Here is a 24,049-nt window from a genome sequence, read left to right on the forward strand (position 1 = left end):
ACTTATAGATCAGCGGCAAACAGATGTAGAGAAGGAAAAGAAGACGACGAGAGAAGAAATGGAAATAATTTTGAAGACTGACACAAGGGGTCAAGGAAGGAGAGAGGTTCTGCATGAGGGGCAAGGAGGGAGAGATGTGCTGGACAGGGAGGTCAGTTAAGGAAGAGAGAGATCCAATGCGGTGGGTGAAGAAGAGGGGGTACAGAAAGGGAAAAAGGTGCTGCACTGGAGGGGTTCCAAGGAGAGACAATACCACACAGGAAAATGAGTGAAATATTGCACATATAGGGAAGGGGGTGACGGGCTGCCCAGAAGAGAAGGAAAAACAAAATAGATTTGAGAAGGAGGCAGAAAAAGTGATGAAAGCTGAATGCGACAGATCAGTGCCAAACAGACATAGGGCAGGAGGTGAGAAAAGAAATTGCAAATGGAAAGGAGGCCCTGGAAACATAGTTAAGAGAACAGACAGAGGAAAGCAGAACCAAAGATTGGGAACAAGATGATTGGAATAATAAAATCACCAGACCATAAAGGTAGGAAAAAGGATTTTATTTTCAGTTTAGTGATTGAATTATGGCTGTGGTGTTGAGAATTTACATCTGTTGGCTTTATTTTGCACTATACAGGAGGATAAGCATTTATTTCTATTTTTCTGTTGTTGCACAACATGCAGTGTCCAGAATCTTTGCTTTTAGTTTTTGTCTGCATGATTTTTGCAGTTCCCTATTTTGTGTCAGGTGAGAGTCATGTTCTGCAGCTGAGGTGAAGGATTCTTCTGGCATGTGTCTGTGTAGGGATCTGTAATAGTCCGTCTTGCTCCAGTTTCACAGTTGCAGATATATTGGTGCTCTAATGTATTTCAGTAGCATAATTAAATGAAATAACTACTTCTGAATGTTACGGATATGGGTGGAGATGGAGAAGACTTGTGGGGATGGAATGGATCTTAGTGGGATGGGCGGGTATGGGTTAGATTCCAGTGGCGTGCCTTGACAATTTTTGCACCTTGTAGTATGCTGCAAGTTGAAAAAGGTTGAAAATCACTGCCCTAGTGATTGATCTGACTTATACTAAGTTTTATAATAATAATGATTCTATGCACCCATCAAAGTTCCTTCCTGAAATTAGTGCTGTTCTACCTTAAATAGTCAGTAGTCCTGCCAACCTTTTTTCCTAAACTGCGTGTCCATAAAGGTGAAAGCATATTGTACACTCTGGATTGCAAGAGAGACGTGGCCTTTTATGTGGAGTGGACTAAAGCCCATTAATTGTCCACATAGCTTTTTGTTTCGTTTGACCCAAACATGATGGCATCTGTTTCCAATTGACTAACAGACTGCATTTCCTTCACTTATGCCCAAGCTGGCTTGCATAAATTTTCTGAGCTGTGACATAGACATCTATTCATACATTCACATCTCACTGTTAGCTTAGAACAGGACTCCTGATGTGATGGTAAGTTTGGCCAGAAAGTCCTACAGATTCTGTTTGGGGTTTAGAATTCAACTGTGTTTTTCCCTAGGCCCTTTTCTTTCAATTTCAGGCTGCCGTCCCAAAAAATGGAAAACATGATGAAAATAATAAAATGGCCTGTTGCCTCCAAAAATATTGGTGTCTGCTTATCGTGGCACCACTTGCTGTGTTTGTTTCCTTTTTTTCTGTTAAAGGCAGCTTGTAGCTAGGGCATCACGTGTGTGAGAATTCACGGTCCTGCTTGCCCTTAGGGAAAACAAATTTTCTTACCTGTAGCAAGTGTTCTCTATGGACAGCAGGATTGATTTTACACAACCGAACTTCCACCTCCCAAGGAGTTGCATTGCGCTAGCTAGCAGTAGACTGAGGAGGTCCCGCTCAACAGTGGCAGGTGGGAACAAGAGTGCATGTGCGGTGAGATGGTCGAAACACGTCTAGAAAAAATTCCTCGGTACTGTTTTCAACTTGGGCTCCATCAGCTCAAGCATGAGGGTTCAAGTCCTGCTATCTTTGGAAGACTTGCTACGGGTAAGTAACTTTTGTTATTCTGAGGAATCCTAATCCAGCTAACTGGCCTCAGCTAATCTGTTTAATAGTAATTTGATGAACCAGCCTTCTGTCTAAATTATATATGTAAACATCCAAAAAGTGGGAAATGAGGGAAGGCTAAACAAACCAAAGGTTCAACATTAGCCATATGTTTAAAAAGACCATGCACATATGGCTATTGTACTGTGGAAAAGAGTCTGGTAGTTCACTTCTAGTGCTCCGGTAGAGGAGGAATGCAGGTTTGGCTGCTTCAGAGACTCCTGAGGCAGACATCTTGAATGCCGAAGCACGGTGCCGTGTCGAGTCTTGATATTTGTTTTACGTAATAAATTTTATTTGTTGAACCTTTGGTTTGTGTAGCCTTCCCTCATTTCCCACTTTTTGGATGTTTGTAAATTATATGTTTAACAGATTATTATTGCAGATTAAGGCCCATTTAGCTTGCCCTCTATACATTCTGCAATACCACAAGCCCTAATGTTGACTACATATATCTTCTCTTTATTTTAAAAAAGAAAGAGGCTTTACAAGGAAAGCCAGAAAACATAATGTACCTGTAGCAAGTAAATCTGTCTTAATACATTTTTTTGTTTCTTAAATGTTCGCCTTCCAGAGCCTGTAAGACGATGGAAATGAACTCGACAAAGGCCAATGTTCCAGAATTTCTGTCTGATCTGGGGAAACCTACCCTTCGAGGGATCAGAAAATGCCCTCGGTGTGGCACATATAATGGTACCCGAGGGTTGAGCTGTAAAAACAAGAGCTGTGGGAATGTTTTCCGCTGTGGAGCTCGCAAGCAACCCAGTGTTGATGCTGTCAAAATCATCACAGGGTCCAGTCAGCAGATTTTTTCTGTCCGGCAGAGAGATCGAGGCCCTGATAATAGGTGCTTTGTGGAGCTGGGAGTATCAGAAACTATATATGGGACTGTTCTCACCCAGCTGAGGTCTGGCTGTTGCTTCCTCCCCTCCTGTTTGAAGGAGCCAGTCAAGGACGTGACTGACCGCCGATGTCAACATATTAGGTTGGCAGAAAACTGTTGCACTGAAGCCAAGCCGCTGACTCTGAAGAGCTCTGTTTTGAACTCCATGCAAATTTTCCCTGAAATGAAGCAGGCCATATGGCAGCTAGCCACTGAGCCCACGGGGCCCCTGGTCCAAAGGGTCACCAGAAATATATTTGTGGTCAAGTGCAAAGCGAGTCCAAAGCACAGTTTGGGCTACTTGCATGTGTCTTTTGTGCAGAAACTGAACTCGTTGGGGGTGCTGCAGCCAAGGTTTTTCTGCTCCTGTCATGGTAGCCTAAAAATGAAAAAATCTATGAAAATGAGTAAGACCAAGCTTCTAAAGGAAGAACCTGGCCAAAACTGTGTTCATTTCCATGCCTGTGTTGGCGCCATTAGCAGTGATGAAGCATTAGCCCAAGAGTTTGCCGACTTTCTCAGTGGTGATTCAAGCGGTAGGTGGAAGGTGGCACCCAGTGTGCTTTTAGTATTCATCACACTGCACTGATTATAAAGAGTAGTAGAGTTTTCTTCCTATGGCATGGGCAGTACTAGAAAAGTACTGTCCAATCCATTTTAGCAGGGGAAGAAAGTAGTAACAAAAATGGTGCTGCTATAACTTCTACTAGCTTGTAGCATTACCGCTGACGATTATGCAGAGTTGTATTTTATCATGTCTGTATACCATGGCATAGGACAGTTTTTTGTGTGATTAGATGAGTATCAACATTTGGGCTGAAGAGATATGTTAGTAGTTTCCTCTTCCAATTAGACAAATACTTGAAAAAAAAAAAAAAAGGTAATGGACATCCCTCAAGCTTCAGTAGACAAAGTTGGCGGTACTGCTTCCCAAGCCTCAACAATGAGACAGCTGGTAGTGAGAATTTTGCTAGGGAAAACTGCCTATTTAAGACTCAAGTATCATTAGTGATTTTTGCCAGTTACTACTACTAATAGCATTTATATAGTGCTACCAGATGCACGCAGCGCTGAACATTTGACAAATGACTGTTTATAGCTGAAGGATAAAAAAAAGTTTTTGTTAGGAATATCTTCATCCTTGCTTTATCAGCCTCTCTTAAAAGTAATTGCAGATACCAGAAAAATCCCAGAACCAATAACCTGGGATGCATTTTGCTGTGCAATATTTATTTATTTATAACATTTGTAACCCACATTTTCCCACCCACTAGCAGGCTCAATGTGGCTTACATATTACTGTAAAGGCGATCGCCAAGTCTGGTGGGGGTAAACAAATATGATTTGAAGAGTCAGGTAAGGGGAGGGTATTTAGGTACAATAAGGGTCAAAGATAGTAAGGAACATATAATACAAAACCTACTATGGATCCAACTTCTCCTTCTTAGGTAGCCAACTCTGGAATGCACTCCCCAGACCTATCAATCAGTAACTATCTACCCTTCCGGAAATCACTAAAAACCCATCTGTTCAAACAAGCCCACCCAAATGACCCAGGCTTAATCCTATGTACCCATCTACCCAACACATATCCAGGAAACAACGACAGTGACCTAGACTACATCTCCCACCAAATTTCCATTTGCTTATCCCGTGTCCCATCCCCCTCCCGCCTCCTCTACACCTCCTCCAATGCTCACCTACCCTTGCTCATACCTCTCCTACTCCCTTCACCCTTGCCCATTTCTACCTACCTCTCTCTTTTATTATTCTGCTATAATTACTTATATTTTTTCTATCAATACTTTGTAATCCCTATTACTATGTAAGCCGCATTGAACCTGCTTTAAGTGGGAAAGCGCGGGGTACAAATGTAATAAATAAATAATGTCCATTACAATCTAAGGTTTTGTTTTGAGGTTAAATAAGCACTTGCTCACTGCCATAGGAAAAATAGCCACATAAAATTGCTTGCTGAGCAGCATACCTGTGTTTTTACATTATGAGATCAGGTGAAAAAGCTGAGGGTGGAGTATGTGAATTGGTTTAGGACCAGTACAAATAAAATTCTTAGGCACATACATTTATAGCTATATACTCCACCTCTCAATCTGAGGAGAACATGTTCCTCCCTACTCAATCTCTTATTAAATAGGTCCAGGTTTAAAACATTTTAACCAGCTTGACCAGATTTTCTTAAATTTACCCTTATAGCCCCCTTTTCAGCATTTTCTTTCAGAATAATATCCAGAATATTTATAAATTGGACCACTTTGAGTTTTTTTTCCTCTTCTTTCCAGTATCTAGTCAAGACTGAGATCATGCCCACAATTTTATCTAGTTTTCTAGCTCCTCAGTTTATGGAAACAACTTGAGAATTAAAGGCTCTCAATTGTTGTCACACATACTACCTGTGGCCAAAGTGATTTCTTCCCAAATTTATATATCTTATCACACTGTGACACCAGCCATATCACATCTTGTATAATCTGAAGAAACCAACTATTCTGGGTTAAAACTTATTATTTGAATGAAATTAGTGACTAAGCCTCAAGATGCTCAATGTTCTGTCTGTTGGATGGTGCACTAGCTTGCTCTTTGTAAAGCTTTGTGGCCCTGGAAGGTACATCCATGCAGCCTGATGCCCCAATGCTCAGAAGCAAATGCAGGCACTAGAGCCCATTAGTGCCAAACTAGCACCTGCATTAGTGAACTCAGGATGCTCGGGTGCTGTAGCGCGAGAAACGAGTGCACCAAAGATTAGCGCAGATAGCGTGCTAATGTCAAACACATTTTAATGAGCTGATTTCCTATTCCTTCCCAGTGCTCGGAGAGCACACAAAACAAAGCCGTCCCATTACTGTAAAAAAAAATAACACCAGCTCAGAGCAGGCATTAGGAGCTTTGAAGAGAGGGTTTCTCATGATTGTTTCTTTAAACTCTGCTGATTTTTATACAGTTTGGACACAGAAGGAAGCCCATGCAAGCCCCTAAGTGGCAGTACTGAGAAACAAATGTGCACAGGTCTGATCAAACCCAAAAGTGAAAGCACACATTGGCTTCTGTTTCCTGTGTTTAAATTTAAGCCTTCCAAGTAAAAATAAATAACTAAAGATGAAAAGCCTATATTTAAAGGTGCAGAAAACAGACACCAATGTGTGCTTCATGTTCGGGTTTGCCCTGGTGCTTGTGCTCAGAAGCTGCATTTATTGTGCTATCTCTTCTGCGCGTGTGCCAAACATATCCCCCTCCTTTTGTTTTTACAGTGCGCATACAATTTGCATACCATTTCCTTTGAGCATTGGTGAGCTAATTTTCTGCTCTGTTCTGGTGGTATTTTTTTCATCACTGCTGGCTAAATCGCAGGAATTCTGAGCATCGGGGCCTGACTGAAGCAGGGAGTTTGAGCTGAAAGAAGTCAGGGGTTCAGTGTTGGGCCAGGCAAGGGGTGAGTGGGAAGGGGAGGTTAAAATAATCTCTGGGGAATTTCACCAGGTGGCAGTGTGTGTGTTTTATACACTTCTCAAAATTACATAAAAAGCAAAAAATACATTTCAAAACAAACTTTGTCATGGCCATGAAATACCAGAAGATAGTTGCAAATTAAGAAAAATCAAGAGTTCACTACAACAAAATTCAGAAATGTTTTTCCACAGTTTGGTGATACTAAGGACTGTCATTCAGTTGTCTCAACGGGTTGGATAAATTAGCTGTCATCTGCCATTATCTTAATGCAGAAAAACTCAAGAAAGCAAAAGATCCTTATAGCTGATCAGGTTAATTTTTTGACTAGAATGAATTGTTATAATGATAATTCAATGGCTGTCAATCAAACGTAGGCGTACTAGGAAGCCTCTTGAGAGCACACAGCCAGACCTCCACCACAAGGAAGAGGGAAACCCAAATTGGACAAAGAAACTACTTGCCCCTACTACACAAAATGGTAACCTCAAGCAGGGCTCCTCATCAGCTGTGTTCTGACCTGGAGAAGTAAAATCAAGATGTGCAGCAGTAAGGGGAAGTAAGCCAACAGAACACAAAACAATGTCTAACAATGACAATTTTGAAGCTTTGTGAACTAAGGGTGTATCAGACATACATCAAATGCTAAAAAAAAAAGGGATACAGCAGTCATGAAAGTTTGAGAACACTTTGTTAAATTTATTCAAATGCATAATAATCGGTATTTTTTGATGGCCAGGGGGCTCATTTTCAAAGCACTTACACTTACAAAGTTCCATAGGTTACCATGAAGTGCTTTTTAAAATATGCATCCAGGGGTGTTTGCAATCATCAGTATCTAAATATACAGCAAATATATGGATTTTTGTTTTTCTGTATCTTCAGTGTAAAGATTTCTTTTTCTCCCTTTTGGTTAATCTTTGCTTTTTGTCTGTCTTCTAACTTTTGTTTCATAGTTCTTTTTTTTTTTTTTCCATTCTCTCTTTTCTGTGCTTGTGTCTTTTCTTCATCTCTTCCTCACCTCTCTCAGATATTTCATTAATTTTATTCTTACCGTCTTCTACTCCTTCACTTACCTTTATTAACATAAGCGATGCCATACTGGGACAGATCGAGGGTCCATCGGGCCCACTATCCTGTTTCCAACAGTGGCCAATCCAGGTCACAAGTACCTGGCAAGATGCCAAACAAGTAAACAGATTTATGCTGCTTATCCTAGAAATAAGTAGTGGATTTTTTCCAAGTCCATCTTAATAATGGTTTATGCTTTTTTTTTTTCTTTTAGGAAACTATCCAAACTTTTTTTTTTTAAACCCTGCTTTTTACTACATTCTCTGGCAACGACTTCTAGAGTTTAATTACACATTGAGTGAAGAAAAATGTACTACTTAGTAGTTTCATTGAATGCTCCCAAGTGATTCACGTTTACTCGTTCCATTCCACTCAGTATTTTATAGACCTCTATCATCTCCCGTCAGCCATCTCTTCTCCAAGCTAAAGAGCCCTAGCTGCTTTAGCCTTTCCTCATAGGAAAGTCATCCCATCCCCTTTATCATTTTTGTCACTCTTCTTTGTACCTTTTCTAATTCCCCTATTATCTTTCTTGAGATGCAGTGACCAGAATTGCACACAATATTTGAGGTGCCAGTTGCATGTACATTGAGCAGAGGGTTTAGGCTCCTCTTTCCCACATGCATCACTTTGTAGTTGCTCACATTAAATCCCCATTATATATATATATATATATATATATATATATATATATATATATATATATATATATATATATTAGTTGTAGATTTAGTTCTCAAATCAAAATCTGGAAAACATGCATTGATGTTTTTGTTGGCTTGGACAGGGGATTTAGAACAACTAGAGGAATTCCTTGAATACATCAACAAATGTGATGAATATATCAGATTCGAAACAATGGTAGGAGGTAAATCGATTAATTACTTGGACATAGCAATCACGTATAATAACAAATTTGAGACCACAGTATTTTGTAAACCAACAGATACCAACACACTGCTGCACTTCAAAAGCTTCCACCCATACACAGCAAAAACTGGTATTCCTGTGGGACAATTTCTGTGCATAAGAAAATTATGTGGCACACAGAATGACTCTAAAGCTCAAGCAGAGGAAATGTCCAAATGATTTAGATCGAGAGGTTACCCAACAAAAATAATTAGGAAAGCTCATAAAAGAGCTGCTAGCACACATCAACAGTGGCTACTACAACCCAAAAGAGGAGAAAAAAACACAACGGGACAAATTTACGTGTTTGTTTGTTTTTGTTTTTTTTGTTACATTTGTACCCCGCGCTTTCCCACTCATGGCAGGCTCAATGCGGCTTACATGGGGCAATGGAGGGTTAAGTGACTTGCCCAGAGTCACAAGGAGCTGCCTGTGCCGGGAATCGAACTCCGTTCCCCTGGACCAAAGTCCACCACCCTAACCACTAGGCCACTCCTCCACTCGGCCCAAACGGGGCTAGTAAAAAACATTATCAGTAAACATTGATCGATGCTATCTTTACTTGATTTTAAAGAAAATCCGCTATTTGCATATACAAGATCTAAGAATATGGGAGAGATGCTGAAACGAGTAGGCTGGAGAAAGGATCAAAGCCAGGTGAAGGAGGACAAGCCATGCTCCGGATGTGTGTATTGCAAATACATCTGGCAGACGACTTCAGTAACTCATCCCAAAACAGGGAAACCATATTGGATCTTGACAAGGACTGATTGCAATTCATCCCATATGGGATTATTTGCCCATGCAAGAAGTGGTATATAGGATACACGACTAGAAAAATAAAGCAAAGAATAGCTGAACCATATTAGCAACCTTCGAGTAAAGAAGAAAGAAGCCCCCATAGTAGAACATTGAGAAGACATGAAACATTAACTCCAGGATCTGAAATACATAATATTAACACAAATAAAGTTGTCCCATGGGGGTGATGTGGCTAGGTTGTTGAAACGAAGAGATCAAAAACTAATCTTCCAATGGGACACGGTGATACCACGTGGTCTAAATCGTGAGGTAGAGTGGCTAATAGAGTAACAGGAAGTGACATCAAGAAAGTAGGCTATAAAACTAGGGCGCATTGGCGAGTGTTTTTGGTTGAAAAGTCTTGAGTAGGAGCGATGTTCCACACCAGTACGCCAAACAGCTTATTCAAAAAGACAATTTGAGATTGTAAAATTAAAAGGAAGGTAAGAATTAGAACAATAAAGATTAAATTAACATGCAAAGTAGAAAAACAGAAGCGATAGCGATACAGTAACATGTATTTATGTTTTAAAAGTGTTCTCCTGAGGACACGAAAGACAAGCGAAACACAGCTTGTGTTGAGAACTAAGCAGGAGTGAATAAATGGAGAAATGAAACAGCTGAGGAGAATTGAGTTGCACGAAAAAAGGTCACAAACACAAAATTGCATGTATTAGTTACTCCGGAGCAATAACCACATCATAACTAAAGTAAAAGAAGACCAGCCCCAGGATAAGTGCATTAATCATTATATTGAAGTAAACAGTACGGAATGCTGAATGCAAATGTATAAGAACAAGATAGAGAGACTTAAGTAAACAAGGAGGAAGGGAGGGCCATGGCGCGGTGATGTGGGTTACAACATATTACTAACAGAAACATGACCGGAGTAATATGTGACAACTGAGCACTGTTATTAATATTTAAAATAACTTAAATAGACACTGTAGAAAATGCACAGCAAGATAAAAAGTGAAAAATAAGGTACAGTGGTTTCTTTATAATAAGTACAAAAAGTGAAACCAGAAAGAACAGATACCCCAGAAAAAAAATAGTGCTACATATCATTACATTTTAACTGCCAGACCCTCAACCATTCTTCTAACTTTTGGAGATCCCATCTCATCATTTCTACTTCCTCCAGGGTATCCACTCTATTGGTTATCTTCATGTCATCTGCAAAAAGGCAAACCTTTCCTTCCCAACTGTTCAGCAATATCTCTCACAATATATGAAACAGAATAGGCCCCAGCACTGACCCGTGAAGAACTCCACTGCTCACCTTCCTTTCCTCTGAACAGATTCCATTTAGAAACCACCCTCTGCCACCTGTCGGTCAACCAGTTTCTTATCCAGTTCACCACTTTTGGTCCTAAGTTCAGCCCTTTCAGCTTATTCACGAGTCTTCTGTGGGGGACCGTATCAAAGGCTTTGCTGAAATCCAAGTAGATTACAACTAGTGCACGTCCTTCATCAAGTTCTTTGGTCACCCAGTCAAAGAAGTCAATGAGATTTGTTTGGCAGAATTTTCCTTTGGTAAAACCATATTGCCTCGGGTCCTGTAACCCGTTGGCTTCTAGAAGGGTAACTATCCTTTCTTTCAGCAGCGACTCCATTATTTTTCCTATGACTGATGTGAGACTTACCGGTCTGGAATTTCCCACTTCTTCCCTGTCTCCACTTTTGTGAAGAGGGACCACATCTGCTCGTCTCCGATCTTGCGTAACCTTTCCCGGGAACCAAAGCTGGTACAAAGGCAAAGTCCAAATCCTGAGATCTGTTTAAAAAAGTAGAAAATATAAATTCCAGTTATGAAGCTCTGTTGTTACATAGAGCCACAGTCTCCCAAATTTCTATCCTTGGCTTGTATTCAAGTTGACGAAGATACCTTAGCTTATATTCGGATGGACTTATATTTGAGTATATATGGTATCAAAATCCAAGTAAAGCCATAACTTCTGTGCAGATCTGTTTATAAAACATTGTCTTAATGGTAAATTGTAACTGGGAATGCATAGATAATGAGGATTCTAAAAAGAAAAAGGATTAATCCTAAGTACCAATTCTTTTAGAATAGGTATGGATGGTAACCCTATTGATTGAAGAAAAAAAAAAAATCGCAGGAAAAATGATCTCTTGTGAACCAATGATTTACACCACTAGGGCCACAGCTTGTGTTTTTTTTTTGCATGACTCTTATTCAGGGACCAAACAGACCTTGTAGGCACCCTAGGAAAGACACAATGATAATTATCTTTTATTTGCAGCAGATGGGAATTGCAGCAAACAGGTAGATACTCGGGAACCAGCTAACTGTATACGTCTAGCACTATAGAAATAGTAGTACTCGTGACGGAATTCAGGTGGATACTTGCAAGGTGACCATTAGCACACTTAGAAGGTAACAGCAGCAGATTAGACACCAGCTCTGCTTCATAAGGCAGACCATGCACAGACCTTAACACTGGTGTTGGGAAAAGTTCTAACAGAGTCCCTGCAGCTGGTATTGCAAGCAACTTAAGATGGAGTTCAGGTGAATGCCCTGAGTTAAGTGTCTCAATGAATAGTTCAGATAAACAGAATTTTACTATAGAGATTATATTTTGTTTCTCAGGAGATGATGGTTTCTCTACCCAATTATAAAAACACAGAGAAAATTATGTTTACGAGAAGTGGCTAGCTTCTGTGAGAAAGCAGAGATTACTACAAGGTACAACAATGTGGAGTGTCCTTTACAGGCTGATATGAAGAGGGCTCATCATGCACTAGCTGGGAATGTAAACTTTGCAGGGAAAGCTCTCACTAAAACAGGCCGCATTTTATATTTTGTAACATTTGGAGGGCCAAGATACGTATGCTCACACTCGTGCTCTCTTTTTGAGAATCATACACCCTGAGAACACCCCATCTCTTTCTTTCTCTCTCTCTCTCTCATGTATCCACCAGCCTTCACCCTCTCTCGTGTATTTCCCCCCCCCCCCCCCCCAATGTATTTTTGCTCATCTTCTGTTCTACTGATTTAGTCTTTGACAGTGGTAAAAAAATCAAAACAAAAGTAAATGGCGTCAAGGAAGCTCAAGTAGTGATATTACGGGTAGTTGGGCTGTTTCTTTATTCCAGGCTTTGCAAACCTTTCTCTCATGTGCCCCCCCCCCCCCCCCAATCTTCACCAAGTCTCTCATCTCCTCCCCCAGCCTTCACCCAATCTCCATCAGTCTTTCTCATTTCTCATGTACCCCTCCAGGCTTCACCCAATCTTTTTCTCATGGCCAGCCTTCACTCAGTCTCTTTCCCCTCACCTGGCTTCAGCAGCAGAAGCTCATTGGGATTCCTGCTTCCCCTGCTTTGACTTGGCTGCCTGCAAGGTTGAGCCAGGTGGTGCCAGAAATTTTGTGATTTCAAGTCTCAAGACCAACTGCCAGAAGCCAGTTTTTGGGTGGGCCAACAGCTTGGACGGATGGACACTAGGGTTGCTAATTTTGTGAAAGAGAACATGATGCACCCATGCCTTACCCCTACCTCAACTCCACTCTCAATAACTTCAGTGAGGGTAGCAGTGCAGACTTCAGTGGCTGCAGGCCACACTGAAGGCTATAGGAAGTCCAAGAGACTACACTTCAGTCCCTATTGAGCATGGTCCCCTAACACACATATGCTTCTGCTGTATCAGTACTTGTTAATTATTTTGTGGCTATGAAACCATAATACTGGCCAAATTGTGTGAAACCTTCCATTCCCCCCTCCCCCGAGGTCAGAATAATGATTCACCTATGAAGAACCTACTCAAGTTGTGCCCCCAAATGTGAAACCAAAACTGAAAATGTGGCCATGCCCACCCTGGCCAGCCTCCCACCACCCTGAGAAAAAAAACCTGGCCTCCATTCGCCCTCCCCAGGCCTACTTTCTAAAGGCCCTGGTGGTCTAGTAGCTTTGGAGCAGGAGCATCCTGCATTGCTCCTGCCCCAGGTGGCTCAGTGCTCCAAAATGGCGGCTAGGACTTCCGGTAGCTGCCATTTTGGAATTGCTGTTGCCTATGCTATTCCCAATTCTAAAATGGCATTTGCAGCTGCCTGCAGTAGTTGGCTGCCATTTTGGAGTAGGAAGCCACTGAGGGCAGGAGCAACGTGGGCTGTTCCTATCCCAAAAAAGCCACTTGACCACAAGGCCTTTGGAAGGTAAATCCGTGGAGGGGGCAGTTGGTGGATGGCCTGGGGAGGAGAGAGCCAGGAGCTTTTGGTTCCAACCAAAAATGTTTAGTCATGTTTGACAGAATCCAAATTTTGGGTTAGTTTCGGTGCCAGATCTGAAAACAAAATTCGGTCGGCCTCTATTCCTGACCCACAGTTTGGAAAGCTCTATCCTCCATGGTATTGAAGCCTGTGATGGAGTCTTTAGGACGCTGCCACTTTCCTTTAAGAACATTCCCTCACAGTGTCATGGCCATCTTAAAACCCTAGTCCCACCCAAGGGGGTAGTGACATGGGAGGAGTGGAGCCAGGAGGGTCAAGAAGCATAAAAGACTGGACCAAAGCTAGGTTAAGGAGGCCCAGAGGGAAGCAGTGATACCTGCTTTAGATGCTTTTACCTAGAACTTGCAGCCACTATGTTCAAGTAGGCCAAGTTTAAATTGGAACCTTGAAGAGTTTGTTTTGACCTCACCAGCTGCAGGCCAGCCTTGTGTACCTGATAGAGACTGTGCAGTTAACTTTGAATCTAGGGACCAGGCCAGAAACCAGTAAGAACTGTTGCTGAGCCGGAAGACATTCATGTATGTTTGATTTATTTATTTATTAGGATTTATTTACTGCCATTTTGAAGGAATTCACTCAAGGCGGTGTACAGTAAGAAGTCAAATGTGAGCAATAGGCAATTACAGCAGTAAAAATATTAAAATAATGCAAAGTATGGCATAGTATACTACTTACAATGTCAACACAATACGTAATAGAACATTTTAATCGACAGTGTAGGATATAAGCAAAGATGGAACATATAGATAGGTAAGAGTAAGAAGAGTTAGACAGTAAGGCAACTAATTTATGTTTCAACTGTTTTTGTTGGTAATTCCACATACTGAGCATTCCAACAATTTCAATAGTACAAAATTAAATATCACAACATGTTGCATTTGAACATAATACTGATAGTCCTTATCAACCATTTTCCTCTCCCCCCTTACCCCCCTATTGACAGACATCTCTTACACATACAATATACCGTAGAAAACAATAACAAGGACCCTTCATCAATACTGACCCACCTTCCAAAAGGTTTAGGAGTGACTACATAAACCCAGTGAGTTGTTCCCCCTTTAACCGTGTTATTGACAAATGCTCATATATTCATTCTCCCGATAGCCTCTAACCACTAACTTCCACGATGTCGCAGCCCACTAACAGCATATCCAATCACCCCTAAATGCAACTAATTTAAAGAAAGTTGCACATGCAATCAGAGTGCTGGTTAACATATAGATAGGTAAAAGAGTAAGAGGAGTTAGAAAATAAGGTGACTAATATAACAAAAGGTGCAGATGAGATCAGAAAGATGGTTAAATATTAGCTAGGGTAAGAGTGGATAAACATGTCCTGCTGCAGTGTGTGCAGCCCGTGTCGCGCCTTGTGTGTGAGTGAGACTAACAGGTTAGTTACTACTTCCATTAAAGGCCTGGTTGAAGAGCCAAGCTTTTCACCTGCTTCCTGAAGTAGAGATAGTCTTGTGTTAAGTGGAGCCTTTCAGGCAGTGCATTCCAGAGTGTGGGGGCTACTCTGGAGAAGGCTCATGGGTATCGCATGTAATGTCTTTTGGAGAGCGTGTGGTTAGTGATAGTCCTTGAGAGGACCTTAGTATCCTTGGTGGTATGTAGAGGATCATCCTATTCTTCAGGTACTCGGGGCCATTTCCTTTAAGGGCCTTGAAGATCAGACATAGAGTTTTAAACTTAGCCCTATATTGTATTGGTAGCCAATGAAGTTTTTGCGAAAATGGTATGATGTGGTCACATTGTGTGCAACCTTCTGTAAATCTTGCTGCAGCATTCTGAATCAATTGGAGCTGGTGCAGGCCATTTGTAGTCAGACCATTGTATAGTGCATGCAGTAATCCAGTCTTGATGATATGGGATAAGATTTACCTTCTCGATGTAAGGAGAGAGGCAGCATAGCTGTCACAAATAGTAGAAGTAGCTCTTGAAGGTTGCTTGGATTTGGGGAATCAGAGTAAGTAACTGTATTCCAAAGTTCCAGACTTGTGATTTTAGGGGGAGTTTGTACTTCTCAAAAGAGATTTTGATGTCAGGTATGTATCCACTTGTGTTAGGGACCCATAGAAGCTTGGTTTTACTTGGGTTCAGGCAAAGTTTGTTGTGTTTAGCCCATTTTTGAATTGATGTTATGTAATAACTTAATTCAAAGCAGTAGGTAAGTCAGGTTCAGTGGATATGAGTAGCTGCACATCATCCGCATAGATGTAGAATGGGAGTGTCCATTGACCGAATCAGCTCAGCTAGTGGCTTGAGGTAGATATTGAACAGAATAGGTGACAGTATCGATTCTTGTGGTACCCTGCAGGTCAGCGCCCATGGTGGCGATGAGTTGCTTCCAAACATTATGGATTGTTGCCTGTCTGATAGGATCTAAACAAGTACTGTGCCATTGATACCTGTTACAGTCAGTTGTACTAGCATGATTTCATGATCCACAGTGTCAAAAGCTGCTGAGAAATCTAGCAGTACTAACACCAAAGCAAATCCCCTGTCTTGGTTTCTGTGACAATCATCTAGTAGGGATACGAGGCCCATTTCTGTTTTATAACCGGATCTGAATCCAGATTGACATGGATCTAGACAGTTTCTTCTTCTAGCCAATCATTAAGTTGAACATAGACTGTATGTTCTATAAGTTTCACTAGAAATGGCATGTTGAATACTGGCTGGTAACTTTCAAGTTTGTCCTGGTTAAGGTTGTTTTTCTTTAGCAAAGAGTGAACCACTACCCTTTTTAATGCTGTTGGTAGTTGCTCATTAGAAAGAGAGGTGTTCACAATTTTTGTGGTGCCTTCTATGAGGCCCATACTTGCCTGCTGCACTGTCTTTGATGGGCAGGGGTTGAGGGAGCAGGTAGCTGGTCAAAGGTCTCTTAGGATTTTTTTCAAGGCTCTCCTCTGTCATTCGGTTTAAAAGTGTCCCATCCGTCAGGAGGAGGTGAGTTTGTGCACTCCTGGTTAACTGATTGGAGACTGGGTGGGATTGCCTGTAAATCCTGGTAGAGACTTTTAATTTTGTTGGCAAAGTATACAGCAAACTCATTGCATTTCAGTTTAGACTGGGCAGGTTGGTTCTTTTGTGGGGGTTCCAGTAGGCTGTTTGTTATACTGAACTACTGGTTGGTTGAATTGGCAATCTGTGCAATGCATTGAGAGGAATATTGTTTTTTGGTTGCTGTTAAGGCTTGGCGGTACTTGTCATGTGCTTCCTACAGTTTAGCCTGTCTTCATCCAGGCGAGAGTTACACCATCTTCTTTCCATTTTCCATCCTTGGCGTTTTAAGTATCCAAAGTTCTGGAGAAAACCAAGGTGAGCGTTTTGTGATTGGGGCATAAGACCTTTTTTAGTGGTGCCGTGTTCTCTAAGGTCTTGGCTAAGTGTGTATTCCAAATGTCAACCTGTTTCAGGCACTGTAGTTGTCTTTTCATCCACATGTGGATAGTCCAAGGCCTCTAGGAAATTCTCAACGGTCAACTTTTTGTTGTCTCTGGGCTGCTGGATCAAGGGTGACCAGTTGTCTGGGTGGGCCTGGGCACACCTATCCTTGGTTGAGAGCTACTGAATTAAGGGAACTAATTATTAGTACATAACTCATTCTAGATTTAAAGGGAAAAAACCCCAACAACCCTAGTTCAGCTCTAAGCATCTTGTGCTTTGAGTTTTTCTTCATTAAGGTAATGACAGCTGCCAGCTACTTCCCCCACCCAGTTGAGAGAATTGAATGGCTGTCTTTAGTATCATCTAACTGATCAAGTGTTTCAAGTATTTTTCGGCCAGTATACTAGCCCCTGCTGTAAGCGTAGCTTCATTTCTGTGTTTTTATATTGTTGTTTAACCTTAGCTAGTACTCTGGATTAAACTGTGATGAGCCTACTACTCAAAAGGATTTATGCTTCTAACTTTGAGAGTATGCTCCTAAATTGGTCTTTTTGAAAAATTGAGTACTGGGGCGAAGGCTTAACTTTTTACTCAGAAATTCAAATATCTTACATTTAGGCCATAAAACGTGGGTGGCAAAAAAGGGAAAATAGAGCATAAATTTAGAAACTCTACTTTTTTTAATTATTAGGTCCCACATGTCTTGGGTGGTGTAAGCCTTGCTCTCCAGATGTTTCACATGAAATACTACATAAGTATTGCCATACTGGGAAAGACCAAAGGCCCATCAAGCCCAGCATCCTGTTTCCAACAGTTGGCCCAATCCAGGTCACAAATACCTGGCAAGATCCCAAAAAAGTACAAAACATTCTATACTGCTTATCCCAGAAATAGTGGATTTTCCCCAGGTCCATTTAATAATGGTCTATGGACTTTTTCTTTAGGAAGCCATCCAAACCTTTTTAAAACTCCGCTAAGCTAACTGCCTTTACCACATTCTCTGGCAACGAATTCCAGAGTTTAATTACACATTGAGTGAAGAAACATTTTCTCTGATTCGTTTTAAATTTACTACATTGTAGCTTCATCGCATGCCCCCCTAGTCTTAGTATTTTTGGAAAGCGTAAACAGACGCTTCAATCTACCCGTTCCACTCCATCAATTATTTTATATACCTCTATCATATCTCCCCTCAGGCCCCTTTTCTCCAAGCTGAAGAGCCCTAGCCGCTTTAGCCTTCCCTCATAGGGAAGTCGTCCCATCCCCTTTATCATTTCGTCACCCTTTTCTAATTCCACTATATCTTTTTTGAGATACGGCAACCAGAATTGAACACATATATTCAAGGTGCGGTCGCACTATGGTGCGATACAAAGGCATTATAACATCCTTATTGTATTTGGGACATTTTCAAAAATCGCTGAGGAAGTTGGGTGGAGATGAGGTCCTCCTTGGAGAAGAGTTTGCTTGAACTTAGTTGAGTGGGACATTTGGTGCTTTCAGTGGCTGACAACACTGGGAGAGTAGGGAGACTAGGATCATGGGTATCAGGAGTTGTAGCAAATTAATCCTACTGGCCACTGTTGGAAACAGGCTGCTGGTCTTGATGGACCTTTGGTTCTGTCCCAGTATGGCAGTGATCTACATACTCCTTTCCCCCAGGCATCTGCCCTCTGGGGAATGGGAAGGAGGGCTTGTGTGTGGTGCGTTCGACTCCCAATCCCCCCCCCCCCCACCCCCCCCAACCCCCCCCCCCCCCCCCCCCCCCCCCCAATATGCACTCTTCTGCCCTATTCCCTTCCTTTCATTTGCTCAACCTCTGGTTACTGCCATCACGGAGCCGGGTAAATCCCTGCCCATCTTCAAATCACTGCTTAAAGCCCACCTCTTTCAAGTCGCCTTCGGCAACCTAACCACTACACCTCTACCAGGAAAATCTAGACTGCCCCAACTTGACTTTTCATTCTTTAGATGTAAGCTCCTTTGAGCAGGGACCGTCCTTCTTTGTTTAATTTGTACAGTGCTGCATAACCCTAGTAGCGCTCTAGAAATGTTAAGTAGTAGTAAATCCATACACCACATTTTGGTCCTGCATCATTGAGAGGAGAGAGAGCACCGATTTTATACTTACCACAGTCCTGCAGCCCGCATCCACCAAGAGCAGAGGATCAACTTCCCTCCTAGCACTGATGCTCAGCTCATAATAGATGGGAGCTGGGGGAGGGGGGGGTGAGCTGTGATTTTTGAGATCAGAGGCAGTTGGGTGAATTCATTTTGGCAAGTTCAGCAGTTGCTTAGCTCCAGAATCAGTGATTCTAATCCCCATTGTGTTTCTCTCTTTTTCCCGGGACCAGAAGGAAGGAAGAAGAGGGAACTTCTTAGTAGGCAAGTTTGGTGTAGTAAGGATAAGCATGGGAGGACAATTGAGTTCTGAGGCTGTGTTCAGTCTGCTGGCTGAATCACAGAGCTGCAGTAAGGGGGGACGGACATAGGATGAAGTTTATAGGTAAAGAAAAATGTACACCATGGGCTGGATCTGCTGCATTCGGCACCTAACTCTTCACCATTCACTAAATCCAGACTGCCCCATTTGACCGCCCCTATCGGACTGTCCGTTCACTTGTCTCTTAGATTGTAAGCTCCTTGAGCAGGGACCGTCCTCTATGTTAAATTGTACAGCGCTGCGTAACCCTAGTAGCGCTTTAGAAATGTTAAGTAGTAGTAGTAGATAGGGAAACATGGTTCAAGAGCCACTTTCATCCCATGGGCCCAGAGTTTGGGAGCCTCTGACTTCAATCTTTCACAGCTGCTGGTTCTGTTTTTGTGTCTGCTTTCGCACTCACTTGTTTGATTGTCAAATTCCAACACTGATGGAATTGAGTGACCTAGTGACTGTTGCTTTCCTTCTAAAGAAGGAAAATCTTTGTCTTCTAGTGGTTAAGGAGAGGTTCCCATCCCTGTGTTAATCTGCTACCCAGAATCCATAGTGCAGGCAACTGCACCCCACTGCTCAAAGCTGAGGAAGAAGAAGATCGGAAAAGGGGAAACATCTGGTAAGAAGGTTCCTTTTCATCTGCTTTAAAGGAATGCAGTGCATGGGAGATATGTACACTGATTTAAAGCTAGCAACATGGCCTATTCTGTATTTTGTGGTAGCTAGGAGAAATCCTCATGTTGAAATCATGCAGTTTTGCCCTATACTGAGTCTTTGCCTAGCTTCATAGTCTTGACTCTCTGAAAGGAAAGGCTGATCCCTGGATTTAAAAGACCAGAGTGAAATATCTGATAATAAGCTATCCTAATATCCCATCCTTCCATAACATGGGTTCCCTCAGGGCAGTGGTTCTCTAACTAGTCTCTAGAAACACCCAGCCGGTTGAATTATTTGTTTGTTGGGATTTATTAACTACTTTTTATACAAGAGATTCACCGAAGGTGTACCATAGGTGTAGCTTAATAAAACTTACCATTTGTTAACAGTGTAACAATAGTGATATGACCAAATATAAGGATAAAATTAATCAGTGAGGTATGCACCCTTAGAGGGGAAAAAAAGCCTCTGAACTGCATTTCTTTATAGCTCTCTGTCCAGTGAGGCAACCCTGAGCTGTGACCTAAAATGGCTTTTAAAATTTTTTTCCTTTTTATAGTCGCACAGTGGTTTCTGAGTTTGCAAATTGCTTGTTGGGTTGAGAGTTTGTAATTTAATTGCTGCACCATTATGTTTTGTTCTTACTATAAGATTGGTAACATAATACACACTGAACTAGTTTAATGGCACACATTTAGAACATTCAAATAATATAGATATAACGGTCATAATGTCAGTATGATAGAATGAAACATCTTAATAGGCAGCCAAGAGGGCAAATGCAGTTTAAATATATTGACATACAGCATGCATAGAAAGAGGGTTTTAAAACAAAGTTGTTGAGATAAAGAGCTGGATGGTTAAAATGAAGGTAAATAATATGTGCAGTTGAAAGTATGTGGAACTGGTCTTAGTTACAAGGTGTGTGGCAGTCTAGTCCAGATGCTGAGTGGATAGTCAGTCACCAGGCTTTCATCTACTTCCTGAACTAGAGGCAGTCTTGAGTTAGTTGTAGTTCCTCTGGCAGTAAGTTCCAGAGTATGGTGGCTACTCCTGAGAAGGCTCGTTAGCAGTTTCCTTTGAGGATACAGATAGTGGTGGTCCTTGAGAGGACCTTAGAGGCCTCAAAGGCAAGTGGAGGGCTATCTTATTCTTTAGGTACTCTGGTCTATTTTGTCTGATGGCCTTAAAAATTAAACATTGAGTTTTAAATTTGTCCCAGTAGGATACTGGTAGCTAGTGCAGTTTTTACAGGAAGGGTGTGATGTCACCACTTGCAGCCCCCTGTCAGTCATTCTGCAACATTCTGAATTAGTTGGAGCTGACGCAAACTCTTTTTAGTTTGACCAGAATACAGGGTGTTCCACTAGTCTAGCATATGGCTATTTATTCATGGCGATGGACCACTGTGATGAGTTGTTTGTATTGTGGTGTAAAATATTCCAAAATTGTCCTTACATGATGTTATACTAGTGGTGGAGTTTTGCTGTTCCAAATGAGTTATACTTTTAAAGTCAGGTAACTGTCCGAATTGTGTTTGGACACCAACAGAATCTGTTTTATTTGAGTTCAGACAGACTGTTGTTTTTGCCTCATTCCTGATTTGCTATTAGGTAGCCTCATTAAATAAATACTTGACAGCCTACTGGCATCCCCTCATGCGTATCTTTACAGTTACAGTGCCTCAATATGGTGATCTGCGGTTTCTTGAACAGAACTACTTGTCTGTCTGACAAATTGAATTGACCATAAAAAACTGTGCACCAAAAGCTTTCCATCAGCTGTGTAAAGTCCACGGTGTTAAAAGTTGCTGAGAAATCGCAACACTAGAATTGAGGCGAATCCCCTGTTGCAGTTTCTGTGGAGATTGTCAAGCAGGGATACCGAAACAAACTGTTCTATACCCAGGTCTGAAGTCAAATTGGCATGGGTCTAGCCAGTTTCTTTCATTGAATTGAAGCAGACTGTTTTATAATATTCCTAGGAAAGGGATGGTTAGATGTAGTTGTTAGTTTTCAAGATTGCCCTGGTCAAGGGATCTGTTTTTCAGTAGTCGCAGCTGCCCTTCAAAGAAAGGAGTTAACAGTTCTCAATGGTTTTTAAAAAGATATCCACAATGAATATGACTGAGAGAGATTTGCATCCTCTTTCTCCATTGTATGCAAAGCTCTCTCTCTCTCTCTCATGTACATTTGTTGTGAATGTGCTAAAAACTAGATGGGGGGGGTGGGGGGGGGGGGGGTATCCTGAGGACTGGGTTGAAGCTCCCCTGATTATGAACATCCAGTTAAGATGTAGCCATTTCTGCCTCCCTGGTGTCCAAGACCTATTGGTCATTGGTCCTTACACGACATTCTGACTGCTCATATAGAAGCGAAAGTGAACCAGGTTGAAATATTTTGTTGAATGGTAAAATTGGAATTTTTCTTAAAGGTGCACAGCAAAACCAGCCAGTACTAACCCATGAACCCTGAATAAGTAATTCCAAGGAAAAGTGCTATGAAAAATCCTGCTGCTGCTGCTGCTTCTCTGAAAAGCAAAGTAAGTCCTACATCTGGCTCTGGTATCATCAAATTTGGCAGACTTGTACCCCACACAATGCATCCTAGAATGTACAGTGCAGGGTCAGGCACTGCCACTTTCCAGAATGGCAGTGCAGAAGTAGAGACCTGCACAGGAACGGGGTATCGCAGGATCCCGCAGAACCCGCGGGGGATTCACCGTGGGGACGGAAGCAAGTTCTGTGGGATTCCCGTGGGGCGGAAGCAGTTCCTGTGGGGATCCCGTGGGGCAGAAGCAGTTCCTGTGGGGTTCTTGTAGAAGTGTATGCTGCACTTGCACCAGCCTCTCACCTACTGAGTACAAGTTCTTTGAGTGCTGTCTCCTCCTCCTCCTTGCTTTAAGTGCACAGATGTGGAAAGTCTCCATTAGGAGGTGGTAGAGATACAAATGGTGATGAAATTCAAAAATGCATGGAACGAACACAAAGAATCTCTAATTAGAAACTGAAGTTATAAAAAACCTAAACTTAAATGGTTGCACGTGTGTGGATGTGTCGAATGATACTTAGATGGTAACTCTGGCTGTGATATTAGGGCTGATACCGGGAGACCTGTATGGTCTATGTCTCTATATGGCAATCTGGTTCAGGATGGGCTGGAAACTTTAATGGCTGGAACATGAGGGCAGTGCTGGACAGACTTTTACGGTCTGTGTCCCGCAAATGAGAAGATGAATAGGCTGGAGTGGGCTTTGAGGCAACTCCAGCAATTGGACATAAGGATAGGGCCAGGCGGACTTCTATGGTCTATGTCCCAGAAATGCCACAGAAAGACCATAATTCAGTATATAATATCACATTCATTGTTGATTTAATCATGATTGATAATGATTGTGACTATTGGGCAGACTGGATGGACCGATACGGTTTTATCTGCTATCATTTACTATGTTACTATTAATCCTCTCTGCTCCTGGGCTGATGTGCAGACCTCAGCTCTGACATAGGCACAGACAATCAGATTTCACCTGACTTACTGGCACGTGCATGTGGTGATCTCTTAGCACTCAGTGCCAGTGAAGTCAGAGAAGTCCTTACATGTGCACACCAGAGTGTTCCAACTTCCGTTCCTTCCTTGCCTGCAGTGCTGCGGCTACAAACCAGAGACTGAGAGAGCCGACAGGATTTTTTATGTACCATTAAATTCTTGTGGGACTGGGTGAGGACAGGTTAGATTCCCCGCAGGGATGGACGGGGATGGGTTAGATTCCCTAAGGGGACAAATGGGGACGGGTTGGATTCCAGTGGGGACGGGCGGGGATGGGTTGGATTTCTGGTCCCTCTGCAACTCGTAGTGCAGAGGCAGGAAAGAGTGGGCATCACTCCTGCCTCCAAGTTTTAAAGGTGGATTCTGGGGAAGGTCCATTGTACTGCTGCGGTATTGTGGTGGGATCAAAGGAGGGGGCTGGGTCCGAGGTCCATGGGTCACCAGAGAAAAATTTTAGGGTCGGGGGAGATTGGGATCAGGGACATTTTTAGGATGGAGGGTCCACTGGGCCATGAGGGAAATTTATAGGATGGAGGGAATTGGGGACCATTTTTATGGGGGTTGAGAAAGGGGGGGGGGGG

At 42.1% G+C, this 24,049-nt stretch overlaps 1 protein-coding gene across 1 annotated transcript in view; it reads left to right on the top strand.

The window, feature by feature from the left end:
• The window catches only part of C4H2orf42 (chromosome 4 C2orf42 homolog), a 70,943-nt gene that overhangs the window by 13,027 nt on the left and 33,867 nt on the right, over nucleotides 1-24,049 (top strand). Inside the window, 4 exon segments of the mRNA XM_030202508.1 lie at nucleotides 2,636-3,480; nucleotides 19,772-19,882; nucleotides 22,354-22,406; nucleotides 22,408-22,465. Of these exon segments, the coding sequence (XP_030058368.1) occupies nucleotides 2,636-3,480; nucleotides 19,772-19,882; nucleotides 22,354-22,406; nucleotides 22,408-22,465 (1,067 nt within the window).

The sequence above is a fragment of the Microcaecilia unicolor genome, chromosome 4, assembly GCF_901765095.1.
Source record: "Microcaecilia unicolor chromosome 4, aMicUni1.1, whole genome shotgun sequence".
Taxonomy (NCBI): Eukaryota; Metazoa; Chordata; class Amphibia; order Gymnophiona; family Siphonopidae; genus Microcaecilia; species Microcaecilia unicolor.